This window comes from Esox lucius, chromosome 25 (assembly GCF_011004845.1).
Source record: "Esox lucius isolate fEsoLuc1 chromosome 25, fEsoLuc1.pri, whole genome shotgun sequence".
In the NCBI taxonomy this organism is placed as follows: domain Eukaryota; kingdom Metazoa; phylum Chordata; class Actinopteri; order Esociformes; family Esocidae; genus Esox; species Esox lucius.
Genome location: NC_047593.1, coordinates 7,747,126 through 7,766,043, shown reverse-complemented (window position 1 = coordinate 7,766,043; position 18,918 = coordinate 7,747,126). Strand labels below are relative to the sequence as shown.

Here is an 18,918-nt window from a genome sequence, read left to right as displayed (position 1 = left end):
GGGAGTGTGCACAAGAGGTCTTAGTGAAAGAGGAAGAGTGCCCGTGTCTGGCTAGTTATTTTCAGTAATTTGCAGACAGACAGTCTGTTGAGAGGAAATCCAAGCTCCACTAGGGCTGCCTATAAGCCAGAAAATAGACATTCACTTTCCTTCTTTCAATCTGCCTGGCGTGGCCAGGACTCGGGTACTTTATTCACTCTTCTTTTCCTTCCCTTTGTGTGTGTGTGTGTATGTGTGTGTGTGTGTATATACACCGATCAGTGATAACATTATGACCACTGACAGGTGAACTAAATAACACGGATAATCTTGTTATCATGGCACCTGTCAGTGGGTGGGATATATTAGGCAGCAAGTGAACATTCTGTCCTCAAAGTTAGAAGCAGGAAAAATGGGAAAGCATTTTGACAAGGGGCAAATTGTGATGGCTAAACGATTGGGTCAGAGCATCTCTAAAACTGCAGCCCTTGTGGGCTGTTACTGGTCTGCAGTGGTCAGTACCTATCAAAAGTGGTCCAAGGAAGGAAAAGCTGTAAATTGGTGACGGGGTTATGGGCAGCCAAGGCTCACTGATGCACGTGGGGAGCGAAGACTGGCCCTTGTGGTCCAATCCAACAGATGAGCTACTGTAGCTCAAATTGCTGAAAAAGTGAATGCTGGTACTGGAAGGTATCAGAACACACAATGCATCGCAGTTTGTTGCTTATGGGGCTGCGTAGCCGCAGACCAGTCAGGATACCCATGCTGACCTTTAACCACTGCTGGAAGCCCCAGCAATGGGCATGTGAGCATCAGAACTGGACCACACAATGGAAGAAGGTGGCCTGGTCTGCTGCTAACGTCTTGGTGCCAGATAGCACAGCAGAGGTCTAGTGGAGTCCATGCCTCGACGCGTCAGGGCTGTTTTGGCGGCAAAAGGGGGACCTACACAATATTAGACAGGCGGTCATATTGTTATGGCTGATCGGTGTATGTGTGTGTGCTGGGGCGTGCGGACATGGATCAGTTTCTCTTTCACACATAAAATAATGAAGTGGTTCATCACAAACACAAACCAGGTTTGGTGTGTGCTTATCTGCAACACAGTGGGGTAGTAAAAAGAACCTTCTGTGTTCATGATCATGTGTGCCTCTTACACGCCATACCTTTATTTTCCATGACAAACATTATATTTTCAACACCCTTGTTCCCTAGTACTTCATACCTGGTTTGTATTTATCATTGAACTTTCATTTTGGAGCAGTATTTTGGTCATTCCATTAATTTTGTGTGACCTGTTATTAAATATGTTAAGGAATTAATAGCTATTAAGCAACATCTTCTATTTGTAGTCACAGTTCCAATAGTATTTCAATAGTATTTTGCGTACATACATATTTCACCAATCCTCATTTGGGGTAAATACTGCTGACGTAACTGAGTCTATAATCTAGCTTTGGAAATGAAATAAGGCATATTGTTAATTAAATGAAGCCGCCATATTAACAAAAATGTCGGAATGGGAGAATTGTTTTTAATTAATAATCAACACGACCGATTTTGTTTTGCTGTGTTAAAATAAACTTCTACTTCAATACCTTCCCAAACAGTAGATGGCGCACATATGATAACGCACTTACATTTCCAAATCAACTCTACGGTCACTGTATGCAAGTGTTTTCCTTTCAGTTAGCTAGTTATTCTTAGCTTGGTAGCTATCTAAAACAGAATCCTAAAGTATGGCGGATTATTCAAAAGTGAAAACAACAAAACTTGTATTGAAAGGAGTAAACAAGGGGTGGGTTTATTTCCAAATACGGAATCTAACGTTTGTTTGTCTTATCAGAATCAGTCAAGTTCGGGTGAACTGTGCTGGATGGCTAACGCGTTAGCCGTGGTCTTGTTATGCCGTGGCTTTGCTAACGTTAGCTGAATGTTTGCCATTTATATTCAGTGTGTCCTGTGTAACTACAATAATGTTATTTCAAATATTTCTCGCAGTAAAAAGAGAAAGCACAAGGATAAGAAGAAGAAAACAGATGATGCAGAAGCGAAACCAGATATTGTTGGTATGCTGTTTTAATTGAATAGAGTACGTTACCTGCTATGCCAAACTACTGTAGGTAGGAAGATGATGGAACATGTTTTCTTTCTGTTTTCGAGGTGGGTGGTGGTGCGTCAGTTGCTTCGGGGACATTTCAGGAACAATTGCAATAGAGATGCAGCCTAATTCCTACATCCACGCTCTGGATACTGGTCTGTTCACAGTTGGTGCACCACATAAAGGTAAGAGTACTCAGACTGAGAGAATGGTGGTGTGGATGTCACAAGGTTTTTGTTTACTGTAGTTTGTTCTCGGATCTGTTGTCGATGCTGTCATGCCAACTCGTTTTTTCTTGACTCAACAATAATAAAAGGACAGAACATGATACTTGGAAAGACCTACTTGACACTCATTTCCAACAAGTCTACAGTATTGCACAACTATATAGCACTGTTTAAGTTTCTCTTTGTTCATGTTTATGGCCTTAGTAACAGAATGAGACTGTAACATAAGCTAATATATATACTGGGTATAGAAAGTCACCACCCCGTTTCTGAATGTTCACCTTTTGTTGCCTTACAGCCTGAATGGAAAACACAAAGTCATGCATTTCTAGCATTATTTACACACAATAACCCATAATATCCAAGTGAAAAAAAGTACAGTACAATACTCTACCCGTTGCAACTTCTGAATGTTCTTGCAGGAAGTCGTAGCGCTTGGACCTCCTTAACATATTCATGGCAAATCTGATTTGCTTAAAATTGAAAAAGAATTGGATATAAAAAGTATATGACCATGGGCCATCATTCATGTCAGATATGGTTAATTCCACTGTAACCGAATAAGACTGGTTACAGAATATAACAGATTAATTCTGTTAGTGTCAATCTGTTATATTCTGTATCTGCCCCCAAAACAAGAATTTACTTAGGGCTTGTTTACGATACATTTTCCAAGACATATCGAAGAAGACTTAATACTCTAGATCATTTTTTGTGTAAACTTGTAATAGTTCTGAACAGTACAGTCCAGTATAGTTTAGTATTGTTTAGGAGAGTGCTTAGTACAGTGAAATATGGTCTAGTAGAATATGGTTAATTATATTGGATATTTGTATTCTCTACTGTACACTATACTAAATGCCATTCATGATCTTGATGCTTACCTTGTGCATCTTTCGCAAAAGGATTGGCCTTCTTTTAGTATCTAATCTGCTCCTTCTAATGGATCCTAATCTAATGGTTCAGAATGTATAACTTTCTGTATTACTTGAGTTAAAAAGGAAGGGAAAAAAAGCTTGTCCGGTGAAAAAGCTTGGTTTCAGTCGGAATAACAAAGTAGTCCTTTTTTTAAAACACAGGATATGATGTTAAGCGTTCCTGTTGATCCCACTTCTGACATATTCTTTGGAAAATTCAAGCGTCAACTCAGCGTCATTGGCATTTACGGAAATTCTCCGCTTCTCATTATGTAATAGGGCATTATAGGCAGAGCAAATGAAGCTGGTAATTGTCAGGAATTAAGAAGTCCTAGAATAGAACAGAATCTCTCTAGGGAGCCTGGTTTTCCTCACGTTCCATTCTATTCCAATACGAAGACATGGAACCAAGGGCTGTAATGAATGTTTATTTCCATAAGCGTTGCAACTCTGACAAAGTGGCCGGCAATCTTTAATGTCTATTCCTTTGTGGAGTAAAATAGATAGTTGCTGTTGTAGTTTCATCCGATTTTGGGTTTTTTAAATGACTGTGGCATTCACTGGCTGCCAGCTTGCCGTAAAGTGTTTTTAAATCAGTCCAATTTTGTCCTAACGGAATAAGATTTAGTAGCCTTTGTTCTGAAGCAATTTGAAATCACACTCTTAAGAGTGGACACAGGGATAATGAAAGGGAGAACTCCCTGACTACTTTTACTGTCTCAGAATCTGTTAGGGGACTCATTTCTGCTCTGCTTAGCAGGTAACGGTTGGAAGAGAGCTGAAACGGCGTCACACGCTCGCACACCAACAAATGTGCACACACAGCCAGAGAGAGAGACTGCCTGAGCAGAGCAGGTTTTAATCTATTCCTTGGCCTCTCAAGCACATTATTGGATATCATCAACATGAATCTGGAGCTAGCTACAATTTATGCCGCCCATCGATTTGCCACGTCAGGAAGACAATGAAATAATTTACCTGGAGGAAATGTGGTGAGCAGCTCTGATAGGCATGCAATACGCTCTCAAGTGTAATCTTTGTTTATGGATATCGAGATCAACGTGACCATTATTGACCTCATGACATTGTGATTCCTTGTGTCTTACATTAATAGTTTTGCAGTAAATTTTATCTAGATTACAGTGAAGTCCTTTGTCATTAATTTAAAAACAAATGCAAAATATTGTTCTAAATGTCCTACTAATCACCTCAAATTACCCAGTAACCCCAAAGTATCCCAAACAGGTACCCAAAATAACCATACAGGCATGTATTCTTTCCATGCATACTTGAGGTGATGCTGTATAGTGTGTGGTCATAACATTCAGCTAGTTGCTACCTAACGAGCTGGCTAATGTTCTGACTAGCAAGCGCACATTTTCAGAAGCCTTTCCATTGTGTGGCTTAAAGGGGCGATCCACCCAAAAATCACACATGATATACAGTACGTGTGGACGCACCTGCTTATTCAAGGGTATTTCTGTAGTTTTACTGTTTTCCTTATGTGCAAGCAATTGTTTTAAAAGCTTTATTAAATGTGATGTGCATTGCTCTCCATCTCCAGTCACCAGAATATATAGCTATGTACGATTTTCAGGTGGCACAGATGAACAACTGATGGCACTGCTACTGATGGCAATTTAAATTTGCCATCAGCTATTAGGGAATGCCTCCTTTGAAATCAGTACTACTTCCGTTGCATCACTTCCATTGCAAGGAAATGTCATGTTTTGTGTGTTTTTATTTTTTAAGGTGTTGCCCAAAGCTCTTGTCTTGGGTCCCTTCCTTAACCTAGGTGTCACCCTACCAATCCACTCGCTGCTTGCGCTAAGGTACATAATGCCACCCCACCGTCTGTGGACCCAGGTTCAGCAGCTTTGGACAGGGCTTTCTCTAGGGTTGCTCCTAGGCTGTGGAACGGCCACAAACCTCCTTGGACTCTGAGTCAATCACCATCTCCCTCTCAAGCCCTGTCTGTTGGAAATTGCATTTTTCTAGCCCTGCCCTCGTCCCCTCCGTGGTCCCTATTGTGTTATACCATGTCTTCTGTGTATTTTGTTCTGTCTATCTGTATCTCCTTCATTTTTTAAAGCAACTTTTGTCCCAGAAAAGTGCTATATAACGATATAATGTATTATTTTTATAAGTTGCCTTTTTAAGCACAATTTGTGCTTAGTTCATGATTTTGTTTTCTTCATCAAATCTGTTTATTAGCAAGATTCCTTAGCTACCTGGGTAGCTCAAATCTCCTACACAATCTGTGGGCAATTTTAAATAGTTTTTGCTACCAAGTACTTTTGGATACCTGTTTAAATAAAATAGGGGTACCATTTTCTGGGCTCCTTAAGTACTTTTGGGTTACATTTTAGCTTTTTCTAGATACGTCTCTGTTTTTAAGATATTTCTTTTTTTTAACAAAACCGTCTACCTTCTAAATACTGAAACAAAGACCATTCTGAGATTCTGTTCACGTTTGTATTGACGAGAGAGACTGGAAGCGTCCAGGAGATAAAGACATGAACCATCACTATTCCCATGGTGACGCTGTCCAACCCTGGAGGCCAACTCATTTAAATGAGATGAAAGGGGAAGGGAGTTAAAGAGCGAGAAAGAGAGCGAACGGGCCTAGTGGTTTCCATACTTTGATGGGATTTTCAGTAGAAGGGCACCGGTGTGAAATAATTTAGACCTGTCATGCTGAGAAAAGTTGTGAATGTCCTCTGTGAAACTCAAGTTACAAGCAGATGTATAGAACCACTAAAGAGGATGGAAGAACCTGGGTCATTTTTAATCCATCCTCAGTATTCTTTTGTCATAACAATTAAAATCGTAACAATTTTACATTTCTGCTTGTCTTGTGATGAGTGTTAAGTATATTTTCCTTCCTCTTTGGCAACTGAGTGAGAAAGGATGGCAGTATCTTCCCCATGTTTTTTTTTTTTAACCAATCAAAGCCATTCTTGGCAAGACTTCAGTCCTCATGATTGAATAAATACTTTTAATTCACCACATAACCGAGGGACCTTAAAAGGAAAGTGCATGTGTCATGGGCGTCTTTGTTATTGCACAAAGTTTATTGAATATTATTGCAGACATTTTTAACAAATTATTACTCTTGAACTTATTTTGATTTATTTACTCTCGACTTCAAAAACCTTCGATTTGTAACAAATTTGATTAAGATATAGATATATAATTATCTATATAGATAATTACATTTTCACACTGGAACAATGTGTGTAGATTGTGACATGAATTAACATTACATTTAAATGTGAAATTGTATCTTTTTTTTTTTTTTTTTTTTAACATCCAAAATGTGGATAAAGTTAATGTGGTTGAATACTTTCCTTAGATACTGTATTCTTAAACTGAAGTGGGAGTTAGTTTTCCAAGGCAATGCTAAATAGAGTTGGAAGACTGCAAGTCTACCAGAACTGCTAGTATGCTGATGGCACCGCTGTGACGCTCATTTTCCCTCCGGATCGGGTGGCTCAATTGCATAAGAAAACAAGGAAGGAAATGGAAATCTGCACAGAATGTTGTGACACTGAATGTGAAATCCCGAATGTTTTGAAGTGATGATAACCATTGGTCCTGTCAACATAACGTGATTCGAATATCAATCAGTGATTCGTGACTCTAAAAAGGGAATTGTTGTCTTTGATATTTTGCAGACGATGAAGGGCCAGACCCTCCGGAACAGTTCACTGCCATCAAACTGTCAGACTCTAGGTGGGTATGAATGAAAGGGGTAAATATCACCTACACACATTTCACGTTTATTTCCTTTCTTCAAATCTGAATGGTCCCCAGGTGATTTACAACACACGTCCGGAGAACAATTACTGTCTCTGTAGGCCGACAATTACAGCTCAAGTAGAACGTTTCAAAGTCTCATCGCTCATTTTGTTCAAATGCTATTTCTCTTGTATTAAATTCAGCCTGCCAGTATCCAGTTGTTTTTTTTAAAACTCTGTTTTGTCTCCAGGGTAGCCCTGAAGTCTGGCTATGGGAAGTATCTGGGGATCACCTCCGAGGGGGTCGTGGTGGGGCGTTCCGATGCCATCGGCTCCCGGGAACAGTGGGAGCCGGTTTTCCAGGACGTGAGTGAAGCGAGCTGTCGGTCAAAACAAAACAATCTTCAAAGTCAATGCATGTCTTCGTTTTTACATAGCGACATAGCATGCAATAGTGCATCGTGTCCAGCACATGAGTCTGGTTCTCCACACCACTTGTTAAGCTGTATCTGAGAGGATGCTCTTTTCTTTCCTCTCTCTCTCCACCCTTCCAGGGAAAAATGGCTCTCATGGCATCCAATAGCTGTTTCATCTCCTACAGTGAAAGTGGGGACATTGAGGCTAAGAGCAAGTCTGCAGGGAGCGACGAGATGGTTAAGGTGATAATATTTCCGCATAAACCCCTCGCATATCCATCCTGCAGCAATGACATCCCCATGGGGGTCTGAGAACTTGTTGAGGGAAAGAAAACAAACAAGTGTCTCTGAACACATTAGGGGGCCCAGGATATTGCAATTCAACGTGCAACTGTTTTGTGTTTTGTCTGCTCCTCTCGGTGATGATGATGACAAACAGATCCGGTCGTGCGCGGAGAGGGAGGTGAAGCGGAACGATGATATCGCCGACGAGGACCGGGGCAACGTGAAGAACTGCGAGCTCAACTATGTGTACGTCCTGTCTATTCTACCTACCTGAAATTGGCAGTCGTTATGCATTGTTGGACAGCTTAGAGGGGAACGATAGAGAGAGCAAGGGGGCCTGTTTCAAACTTACAGTGGGGAGAACAAGTATTTGATACACTGCCAAATTTGCAGGTTTTCCTACTTACAAACCATGTAGAGGTCTGTAATTTTTATCATAGGTACACTTCAACTGTGAGTGACGGAATCTAAAACAGAAATCCAGAATCACTTTTAATGATTTTAAATAATTAATTTGCATTTTATTGCATGACATAAGTATTTGATCGCCTACCAGTAAGAATTCCGGCTCTCACAGACGTGTTAGATTTTCTTAAAGAAGCCCTCTTGTTCTCCATTCATTACCTGTATTAACTGCACCTGTTGTAACTCATTACCTGTATAAAAGACACCTGTCGACACACTCAATCAAACAGACTCCAACCTCTCCACAATGGCCAAGACCAGAGCTGTGTAAGGACATCAGGGATAGAATTGTAGACCTGCACAAGGCTGCCTCCAGGACAATAGGCAAGCAGCTTGGTGAGAAGGCAACAACTGTTGGTGCAATTATTAGAAAATGGAAGAAGTTCAAGATTATGGTAAATCTCCCTTGGTCTGGGGTTCCATGCAAGATCTCACCTCGTGGGGCATCAATGATCATGAGGAAGGTGAGGGATCAGCCCAGAACTACACGGCAGGACCTGGTCAATGACCTGAAGAGAACTGGAACCACAGTCTCAAAGAAAATCATTAGTAACACACTACGCCGTCATGGATTAAAATCCTGCAGTGCATGCAAGGTCCCCCTGCTCAAGCCAGCGCATGTCCAGGCCCGTCTGAAATTTGCAATGACCATCTGGATGACCCAGAGGAGGAATGGGAGAAGGCCATGTGGTCTGATGAGATACAAATAGAGCTTTTTGGTCTAAACTCCACTCGCCGTGTTTGGAGGAAGAAGGATGAGTACAACCCCAAGAACACCATCCCAACCTTGAAGCATGGAGGTGGAAACATCATTCTTTGGGGATGCTTTTCTGCAAAGGGGACAGGACGACTGCACCGTATTGAGGGGAGGATGGATGGGGCCATGTATCGCGAGATCTTGGCCAACAACCTCCTTCCTTCAGTAAGAGCATTGAAGATGGGTCGTGGCTGGGTCTTCCAACATGACAACGACCTGAAACACACAGCCAGGGCAACTAAGGAGTGGCTCCATAAGAAGCATCTCAAGGTCCTGGAGTGGCCTAGCCAGTCTCCAGACCTGAACCCAATAGAAAATCTTTGGAGGGAGCTGAAAGTCTCTATTGCCCAGCGACAGCCCCGAAACCTGAAGGATCTGGAGATGGTCTGTTTTGAGGAGTGGCCCAAAATCCCTGCTGCAGTGAGTGCAAACCTGGTCAAGAACTACAGGAAACATATGATCTCTGTAATTTCAAACAAAGGTTTCTGTACCAAATATTAAGTTCTGCTTTTCTGATGTATCAAATACTTATGTCATGCAATAAAATGCAATTAATTACTTAAAAATGATACAATGTGATTTTCTGGATTTTTGTTTTAGATTCCGTCACTCACAGTTGAAGAGTACCTTTTTAAGTGGGAAAACCTGCAAAATTGGCAGTGTATCAAATACTTGTTCTCCCCCCTGTATGGTTTAGCAGTATGTGCACAAGGAGGGAGAGTTTTAGACAGCTGTCTCACCCTAGGCCACAAACTCCCGTAATCTTTAATTAAGGGTGGTTACAGCGGCTTCTAGAGCTGCGGTCTTTCTTAACTATACTACCACAGTCCAGGAAATCAATCATGCTAGTAACATTTTATATACCCTTTCTTCTCAGTTTAATAGATGGTAATCAACAGTAAATGGTAGTCATCAGGCTAGTCGCAGGTGGATCTTTTTCTGAGCCTGTCATGCTGATGTGACTATTAGCAAACTAGTGAGTTTATTTTGAAATATACAGTAGGCCTATTCATATGTCTGTCATTTATCCAGTACCTGTCATATAATAACTGTAGCAGGATGTAGGAAAGACAACCAGTTTGTTTGAGGGTTGTACAGTGTGACCTAACATATTGACGCGGATTCCACTTGGTTTGGCCTAACATCTTTCCGCTCCGGCGAGATTTTGACATCCAAATCAAAGCCCCAGATGCCCGCGGGAAGAGGTGGGGGAACCACTGGGGCGTCACCTCATCAATCCGGTGCCATTAAAAGCCGATTGATGGGCCAAGTCCGCCGGCCTGGAGACAGGGAGGCGGACAGGCAGTCCCCGAGACTGAACGCCACCGGCACTTTTTACGGCCCGCGGCAGCCCATTAAGTTCTGAGGGTAAACCGCGAACAAGAACAAGGCGGTCGTGTTTCGTTTTTCTTGTTCACCCAACGCGTTCCATTTTTTATCTTCCCCCCACGCTCTCTAGGAAGAAAGCGCGGCGGAAATTTATTCGCCATGTTGCCGTAACGATAATGTCTGCCTCTGAGCCTGCCTCCGTAATGTAGTGCTTAGCATCTCTGAACGTGGTGCATGAACAGAGCGGTGCGTGTGAATCATAAACCACTGCCAGACTATGACCGCGGCTAGAGGGCGTTAATGGCATTGAAGCATCTGATAGAGATCACTGCATTTGTTTGGAGGCCCTGTTACGTGCTGTGTTTGTATAGGGGTTGTTCACAGTACCTTGAAAAAAGGATGGGCTCCCTTTCTGATGTTCTCTCTGTTCAACCAACAACTAAAATTAAATCAAGAGATCTTTAGGGATCAATTAGATAGCGTATATACTTGTATAATTATTGTTATTTTTTAATTATGCAACACCAAATGACCCCGTTTGTGAACCTTAGGATGCAAATTCCAGAACCAAAATATTCCTCTTGTTGCTGGTTGGTCTCATGTTGCTATCGCAATTGGGTTTAGTTTGGGATAATGACTAGTCAAGTTTGTTTGTACATCACATTTAATAAATAGAGCAATTCAAAGTGCCTTACGTTAGAAAGAATTATAGAAATAATCAAATAAATGTAGCATAAGAGATAATGACTAGCTAATTCCATAATGTTTTGTGTGTTGTTTTCCAGCCATTCTGATGTGAACTAGTGTGTTTTCAATCTCTGTCGTGAATGCCATAGCATACATTCCGGTACAAAAAGGAAGCACCCATATTGGTTAAATCAGTAACTTTATTCATTTTGTTGAATCTAATAAAAATTTATAGAATTATTTTCGACTTAATATCCAGTTACCATATACCATGGATTCTGCTCTGTGTCAGAGATTTCCCGAAGGTAGGCATTATTCGTTCTGCCCCTGCATGTAATATTTTGTGCAACTTCCCTTTGCCAAAATAAGTGTTGAGTTGTCGCTTACAACATTTGATTTATTGGAAAAACACAAAGGGAGAGATTTGAGACCGTTCCTCTGTACAGAAACTCTCCAAATGCATCAGATTCCTTGATAGGAATCGATTTTGGTGTGTGGCGGGTACTTTGTCTTATTATGTGCTTTGTATCATTGGGTGTGAGTGTCCCTCCAGGGCTAATAATTAAATGCTTTACCAATTTCTGCCATTTTAGAAAGAAGTTCCAGAGTTTCCAGGACAGACGGCTTAGGGTGAATGAAGAGGACAGCATCACACTGAAAAAAGCCCGGAAAGAGGGCAAGTTCCACGAAGAGCTGTTAGACAGGTGGGAAAAAACATATTCATAAAGAGACTAAACTTCTACTTAAATGGACAATGTGGCAGCAAGTAAATCATATTTCAGTGGTGGTAAGATCTGCCCCTAAGGAACCACACACAAACTTGTTTAACTGATCAACAACTTTAGGTATCTAAGAAATCCCTCTTGGGGAAGGACATCAGGGATGTCGCATAACTTGTTCAACCTATTTCCTCAAACAGGCTTATCTTGTGGTGGCTGTGTACATTGCCAGGTGAATCATGGTTATGTAAGGACATTATAACAGTATGTGCCCATTTTTGTCTGTCAACAGGAGAGCAAAGATGAAAGCAGACCGATACTGCAAGTGAAGCTTCAAATGTTTATGGATTGTCCACATTTCACTTTTTTTTTTCTTATGTGAAAATCATAAAGGATTTAATTTTATTAGTTCATGTTTAATTGGCATTGTTTTAATGTACCATTTTTATCATGAATAAATCTTTTTTTGTTAAGAAAAAGGAGTTGTGTTAATAAATTCGGATCCTAAACCACTTCCCTAGGTGACCAGTCAGAAAAATTAGCTTGTTCCATGGGGTTTCTTGTGTGCCTGGGATACTGTAAAAGAAAGCCAACAAACCGAAGGGTAATGTCGGAACATGTATTTTTAAATACGCCACACGTTGAATCAAGTCGCACCCCTGTAAACATGCATTTGAAGCGTTTAAACATTTAGAAAACAAACCTAAGGCCTTCTCTCAATTTAATTATAGTCCGCTCTTCGCAACCTTCCGAACCCAATTGGAGGAAAGGTCTATGTGAAGGGACCATGGCTTTCTTATCAGTGGGTTTTGAGATGAGACAAGGTGAAAACAGTCTTTACACTTTAAAAGTGTAAAATAACGTATTGAGGCAATCAGGTCATATCACATTAAATTTACATTAAACATCCTTCGTTAAAAGCGGAATTGGCCTCAAATAATTTTTCGGTTTAATGACGAGTCTGTCTAGAACCTAACAGCCGTTACTCGATCAGGTGCCTGGGTTTTCACTTCCGTGTTTACAGGAATGTACCAGCCCGGGTGTAGATGTTTATATAGTTTCACGAGTAGCCTATTTGTACTTCTTATGCAGTTTCAACATTTGTACTTCTTATGCAGTTTCAACATTTGTACAATTAGATCAATATACATATATAGTGTACGTAAATCAGAGATAAATGCAAGTTTACACGTGTAAATGTTCTTTTGGTAGCGCTCTCCCCGTAACGTAATGGTACGCTCCTAAGTCACGAGGAAAGACACTTCCGTAGTTTACAAACCCAAGCTAAATTTACGAGCTGCATTGTTACATACAAACTAGGAACAAGATGGATCCATTATGGTGTCTTCTCTTGGTGTATCTGTCTGCAGTTTCTGCGCAGTTTGTGCCACCGGTAAGTATATAAAAATAAATACCTCTCATCGTATTGTCATCCAGGAGTTTGTCTCAAAGCTTCATCTGTACCTGATCTCAGGTACCAAGGCAGCCGCTACCTAGAGAATCTTCACCCCGAATATAATTTTTTTTATTTTACTCTCTTTAACAGTACACTGAAGAATGTCAGACGGGGATGTATCCCCCCAAAGGCCCAACGTAAGTAAATGTCATTATTTACTTATCAAATTATTTTACCTACTTTTCAAAAGTACTGAAATATTACAAAAACATCAACAAGTTGTACATGCTGTCCTTTCGTAACACCAGGCTCACGTACTCATATGTGCCACTCAGAGGGTCATTTGACCAGGAATTATTTTTATTGTTTTGTGTTCTTTGTCCCACCAGGTTTAAATGTTCATTAACTAGCTTTGGTCCATTGCAACTGGGTTAGGGCAGTCAACTTTTACTTGTGACTGCTTTAACTCGTGCAGGACAACATTGTGCAATAACAGTAGGGAATGTTAACGTGACCTCAAAGTAAAATGCACTGTCATTCCTTCCACATGGGTTTCTGGTGAAAAGATCCAAAGGGGCTGTCACCTGGTACACCATAGACCTGGATTTGCCCCCCAGCGAAAGATGGAAACCAATCATTAATGACAAAAAAGCTGAGGTGAACAGAAGCCTGAATGTCTCACTCATATCAATTTCTATTACTTAAAATATATGTATGGATTACAGAATATGATGTTAATGTTGTTAATTATTTTTAAATTATGACTACTGTTACTTTATCTGCACTGTCGGGAGTAGGACAACCAATCATTTAATTGTCATAACTTATTGCAAATGATGAACAAACCTTGAATTGAATTGGAATCCTTAATATTATTATTTATTTTTTCTCAGTTGGTCAGCATGATCCAGGCTATTAGGGATTTGGCCAACGCTTTCGTTCCTAGTGGGAAATTGATAGATTTGGTTGACAAGGACTTGGTGAGTGTGTTGGCTAGTTGCACTGATAAACTTGACTGCTATCTTAGCAGTGTTGGTTTGATTGATCCACAATTAATGGTTTTGCATGTTCTGCAGCCTCTGATAGTGAGTACCCTTCCCTACCCATTCAACGAGGAAATTAAAGGAATTGCTACTGCCTCTGGTGTTCCCCTTGGTAATATACATCATCCCACTCATAGCCCATTATCTTATATGCTCACTAAAATTAAATATATTTTTATATACATTTTTACATAGCCTTTCTGTATTCTGTCCATGTGTGTTGTTCCCTCCCTCTAGCAACACCATGACACCGACTAAAATTCCTTTGTAAATGCGTTTAGTGAATAAGGGTTGTTCTAGATGTTCTTTGCATTATTTTTTTTCTGATGCCATTCCAGGTGAGGTGGTCCTCTTCAACATCTTTTATGAGGTGTTCACCGTGTGTACTTCGCTAGTGGCAGAGGACTTGAATGGTAAGCTGTTGCTGTCATGAGACGTTTATTTTCAGTCATTTGTAAGCAGATCTCATCCGGAGTACTGCGCAAGTAGCGCATTAGATAACCACATAACCCAGGAAGAGTAAGGACACTTTATTCAATGAAGTAGCTGTCTATAGAAGGGAGAAATTGTTGTGACAGTTGAATAAAAACTTACTGTGCATGTACATGTTATCGCTGTAGATGATGCAGGCCATTCAGGGGTACACACATTCTTAGATATTTTTTTAACATATTTTCGGTGTGTCTTTTTGGATTGTGAAAGGTAACCTTGTCCATGGACGGAATCTGGACTTTGGACTATTCATGGGGTAAGAATGTAAAACAGCCGAGGTTTCAAAACGCAGAAGTGTATATAAAGGTTTCTTCTTGTTAGTCATCTAAACCAAATCACCAGGCAGTCACTGACTTCTATCATGTGCTGTGCATTGCAACATGACTAGATTTGTAACAACATTTTTAACATTGCCCCAGTGATTTTCAGTAAATCTTTTTTGTGGGTTGTTTCACATTTTCTTTTTGACTAATCAAGTTTGTGTAACAGTGCTCACTCGAGTTTGACGTCTACCAACAATTACATGATAACATTATGGCAATGAACAATGTTATTTTAATTCAGTTATGTCACAGATAATTATGGAAAAGGAGAATCGAGTTCTTTACCACAGTCTGAATTTCATAACTTAATTTATAGCTTTGTTGCGATGTGGATTCATTCCAAAGTGAACACAACGTGAGTTTACTTTGGAATGATGGTTATTCTATGAAGATTTGTGCTTAATAGCTTTTTTGCTGCTATTTCACTGACACAAAATTAACTAAATATAGATTTCATAATCCGGATGTTTTTGATGTATTACATAGTTTTGACAATAATGTATACTTTTATTTTTGCTCTGTTGGGCAAAAAGTTCTTATCACCACAAAGTAATAAACAATGCCTTGTAGATTCTCTCCTTGAAAAAAATTTACATTTTAAACCCAACTTTGAACAATTAACCTCAAGCCCAACCTAAAACAATAAACCAAAAAACGCTAATTCAAAGTTTCTTTTTAAAATATGGAGAATGATGGGCCCATAGTGGTATTGTTGGATAAATTGCAGCCTACTGTAGTTGGGCTGTTGTATCATTGTGGCCAAGGCTGCCTTGTCTCGCCACAAACTAGTGACTCCTTGTGTTTGGCTGGGCACCTGTGAGCTCAGTTCTGGTTGTTGTTGGGGAATGTGTTCTCAGTGTTCTGGCAAACATCCTGGTTGAGTAAGAAGTGTGGTTAAGCATCAGAAATACTTCACAAGTTCTCGGATGGAAACATTTCCATCCTTTAGTTGAGGCAAGGACATAACCGTAAATTGAACATAATGAAATTGGGTGGGGAGAATAATTATGTAAAAATATGGAATAGGGATGTCAATACAAAAAACCAAAATCCTGTTAGACTAAAAAGGATTTTTTGTTTACCAGTTGGGACACAAAGAACCGGTCCTGGCTGATAACTGAGAAACTCAAGCCTCTGGTGGTCAACATTGACTTCCAGAGAGGCAACAAGACGGTCTTCAAGGCCACCAACTTCGCTGGCTACGTGGGAATGCTAACTGGCATGAAGCCGGTGAGTCCCAGGCAAACTCCAGGCTTCGCTCAGCAGGCACGAATGGAAGATAACTTTTTAAATTCAAACAATATTATAGGAAGAAAACCTCCCTGCTTTTTATGTGAAAGTGGCCCTAATGTGGCTACTTTTGAGCCAACAGTTGGGTTTCCGTCCAACTTACGATGTATTTTTTAAAATCTGGGTCTTATACTAGTCATATAAAGGAAATGTGATTTTTCCGATGAGTGGTGGATTTCTTTTTAAGGATGTTCTGATTTTGTTACAAAAACATTAAATATGTGTGTATATATATAGCAAACGTAATCCTTTCTCATCCCCTTTGAAGCACGCATTCACTCTGACCATGAATGAACGCTTCAGCCTTGACGGAGGGTACATCGGTGAGCTCATCCCTCCCTGTCAGCCAACACATTTTAGACCTATCATTAATGCAGAGCGGGGAGTATTAAGTGCGTGTTTCCCGCCACAGGCATCGTGGAGTGGATCCTGGGAAAAAGAGACGGGATGTGGATGAGTTTCCTGACTCGTTCTGTCTTAGAGAATGCCACCAGGTATCTTTCCAATCGATTTGTCGACCGTAGTTAAACAACGACTTCCATGTTCATGTGGAGAAGGCTGTATTACAGAGGAAAGCCTGATCACGTCCAAAATCTTTGGTTCCCCTGTATTCAAACGCAGTCTGTCTTTATCCCTGTATCCAGCTACGAGGAGGCCAAGATCCGCCTGGCCCAGACTAAGTTGCTGGCCCCAGCATACTTCATCCTGGGAGGCAACCAGACGAGCCAAGGCTGTGTTATCACCCGCTCCAGAGTACTCAGCCTTGACATCTGGGAGTAAGTGGCTAAAAGCACATAATATCAGACTAGTGAAATTAGATATATTGACCAAAAAGTCGATATTCGACTCTCCCACACCTGCTGTGAAGTTGAGGCAAGGACATAAACATAAATGGACCATCATGAAATTGAGTGGTAAGAAACATGTAATGATGCATAATAGGAATAGCAATTAAAGGAATGTATTACTAAAATACTAGTCAGACACAAGGTTGGTAAAACATTGAAGGTAATTTGGTTCTAGATTAAAATCCGAATGTTTCAGCCCTCTGTTGCTGCCCTCCACGTATGCACAGTATGTTCCCAAACGATGGAAATTAGAACTGAACGATACGTTTGGGAACTACCATTTTAGGTGATAGGTCAGCCGAGATGCATTTATAGATATTCCTACCCAATCCTCCATGCCAGCCTGCCTCTCTCCTTTTCTCACACTTCACTCTACCCACTTTTCCTATCCCAGGGTACATCCTGGTCCTAGATTGTATATATTGGATGTCTTGTCCCTAAACGTCCTTGTCCTGTTGTTTAGGATTGATCTGAAGCTGGGCCGCTGGTATGTCCTAGAAACTAACTACGACCACTGGCAGGACCCTCTGTTCCTGGATGACCGCAGGACTCCGGCCATGAAGTGTATGAACCAGACCACGCAGTCAGTGAGTACAACTATACTCACAGTAGGGCGGACAAGCAACCATTCTGTGGCTAATGTCTCAACTAGAAATTGACAGGAGCTTGTTACATTATGTCGATATGAAGGATCTTTGTTCTCATTTCCTGTATAAAATAATGTGTGGTCAAGATGGTATACCGAAGTTTCAAGATGAGCTATTATCCTTTCTTCTAACCTCAGAACATTTCCCGGAAGACGGTGTATGACGTGCTGTCGACAAAACCGGTCTTGAACAAGGTGAGCCGTTACCTACCGTTTGAACGACCATTCCCTTGCCCCACCCGATGAGTCATTCTCAAAGGCTTCTTCTAACTGGAGAAAGCCTTTGATTATTTTTCAAAAGGCCACCCGAGTGACACTGCCTTGTTGCTGTTGCAGCTGACTACGTACACCACGCTGATGGAGGTGTCCAAGGGCGTACTGGAGTCCTACATCCGTGACTGCCCTAACCCCTGTATGCCTTGGTGAAGCCTGACAGAGAACCGTTCGGGAGGCCTTGTCCTACACGTGGCTCTAACGTGTCCTTCGTCCTGATTGTCCACATCCCATATTACATTTTGATACAGGGTGCAGATGGTTGAAAGACTGTGGTGAGATGTCAAGTGTAAACGGAGACAATCAGGCCATGATCCTAGGTTGGAAGCAGGTTTAAATGGTCTTTTACACTAACCGTTATTGATGGTGATGGTCTCCTCTGATACAGAGACAGCTTGAGGAGCCTGGCATATATTAAGTCTGTGACTAACTCTGACCCTAATGGCCTTGCATTACAGATAAATTGGCAAGAATATGAAAGGCTTCTTAATAGAATTGAAGATATGAGATCCCTCATCAAGTTTAGGACCTATAAAATAATTTATTCTTAAAGAATAGGGTATAAGTTAAATGCCTTGGTTTAAGTGTTGTACTGAACCCAGATTTTTGCACAAATGTAAGATATTTTGGAAGTTGATGGGTTTCTTTGATCTGGGAAGGGTTCATCAAGCAAACACTATCCTGTGGCACCCCCAACTAAATGTTCCTTTAATAAAAAATAACATGAGTCTTTCCAGTAATTTCTGAACAAGTTAATTCTACAGTTGACCTTTTGTCATCTAATAACAAAAAAAAGGCCTTAAGGCTATATACAAATTTTTGCTTGAGACATTTCTCGAACATGTGACCTTGTGTTCTCCTAATTGTTTCTGGTGCACCACCCGTCCAATTTCCAACCACATTTAAATCGATAATGTACAAAGTTTGGACAATTTAGCTTTGGTTCCTTACGCCGTTCCTCATGGCACACATTTGTAGTAACCCT

The 18,918-nt window shown here is 40.7% G+C and overlaps 2 protein-coding genes across 2 annotated transcripts; both read left to right on the top strand.

Annotated features, from left to right (window-relative positions):
• Positions 1 to 1,600: 1,600 nt before the first annotated feature.
• Positions 1,601 to 12,088, top strand: frg1 (FSHD region gene 1). Its single transcript, XM_010891596.2, has 9 exons — positions 1,601 to 1,777; positions 1,981 to 2,048; positions 2,143 to 2,265; positions 6,902 to 6,959; positions 7,216 to 7,330; positions 7,519 to 7,623; positions 7,820 to 7,911; positions 11,497 to 11,607; positions 11,915 to 12,088. The coding sequence occupies exons 1-9, from the start codon at positions 1,719 to 1,721 to the stop codon at positions 11,949 to 11,951; spliced, it is 768 nt and encodes a 255-aa protein (XP_010889898.1). The 5' UTR covers positions 1,601 to 1,718; the 3' UTR covers positions 11,952 to 12,088.
• Positions 12,089 to 12,862: 774 nt separating this feature from the next.
• On the top strand, positions 12,863 to 18,673 carry asah1b (N-acylsphingosine amidohydrolase (acid ceramidase) 1b). The gene is made up of 14 exons (XM_010891595.5): positions 12,863 to 13,015; positions 13,169 to 13,215; positions 13,585 to 13,675; positions 13,912 to 13,998; positions 14,095 to 14,173; positions 14,400 to 14,474; positions 14,764 to 14,809; positions 15,962 to 16,106; positions 16,435 to 16,489; positions 16,579 to 16,660; positions 16,811 to 16,942; positions 17,478 to 17,601; positions 17,799 to 17,855; positions 17,997 to 18,673. The coding sequence occupies exons 1-14, from the start codon at positions 12,950 to 12,952 to the stop codon at positions 18,084 to 18,086; spliced, it is 1,176 nt and encodes a 391-aa protein (XP_010889897.2). The 5' UTR covers positions 12,863 to 12,949; the 3' UTR covers positions 18,087 to 18,673.
• The last annotated feature ends 245 nt before the right edge of the window (positions 18,674 to 18,918 follow it).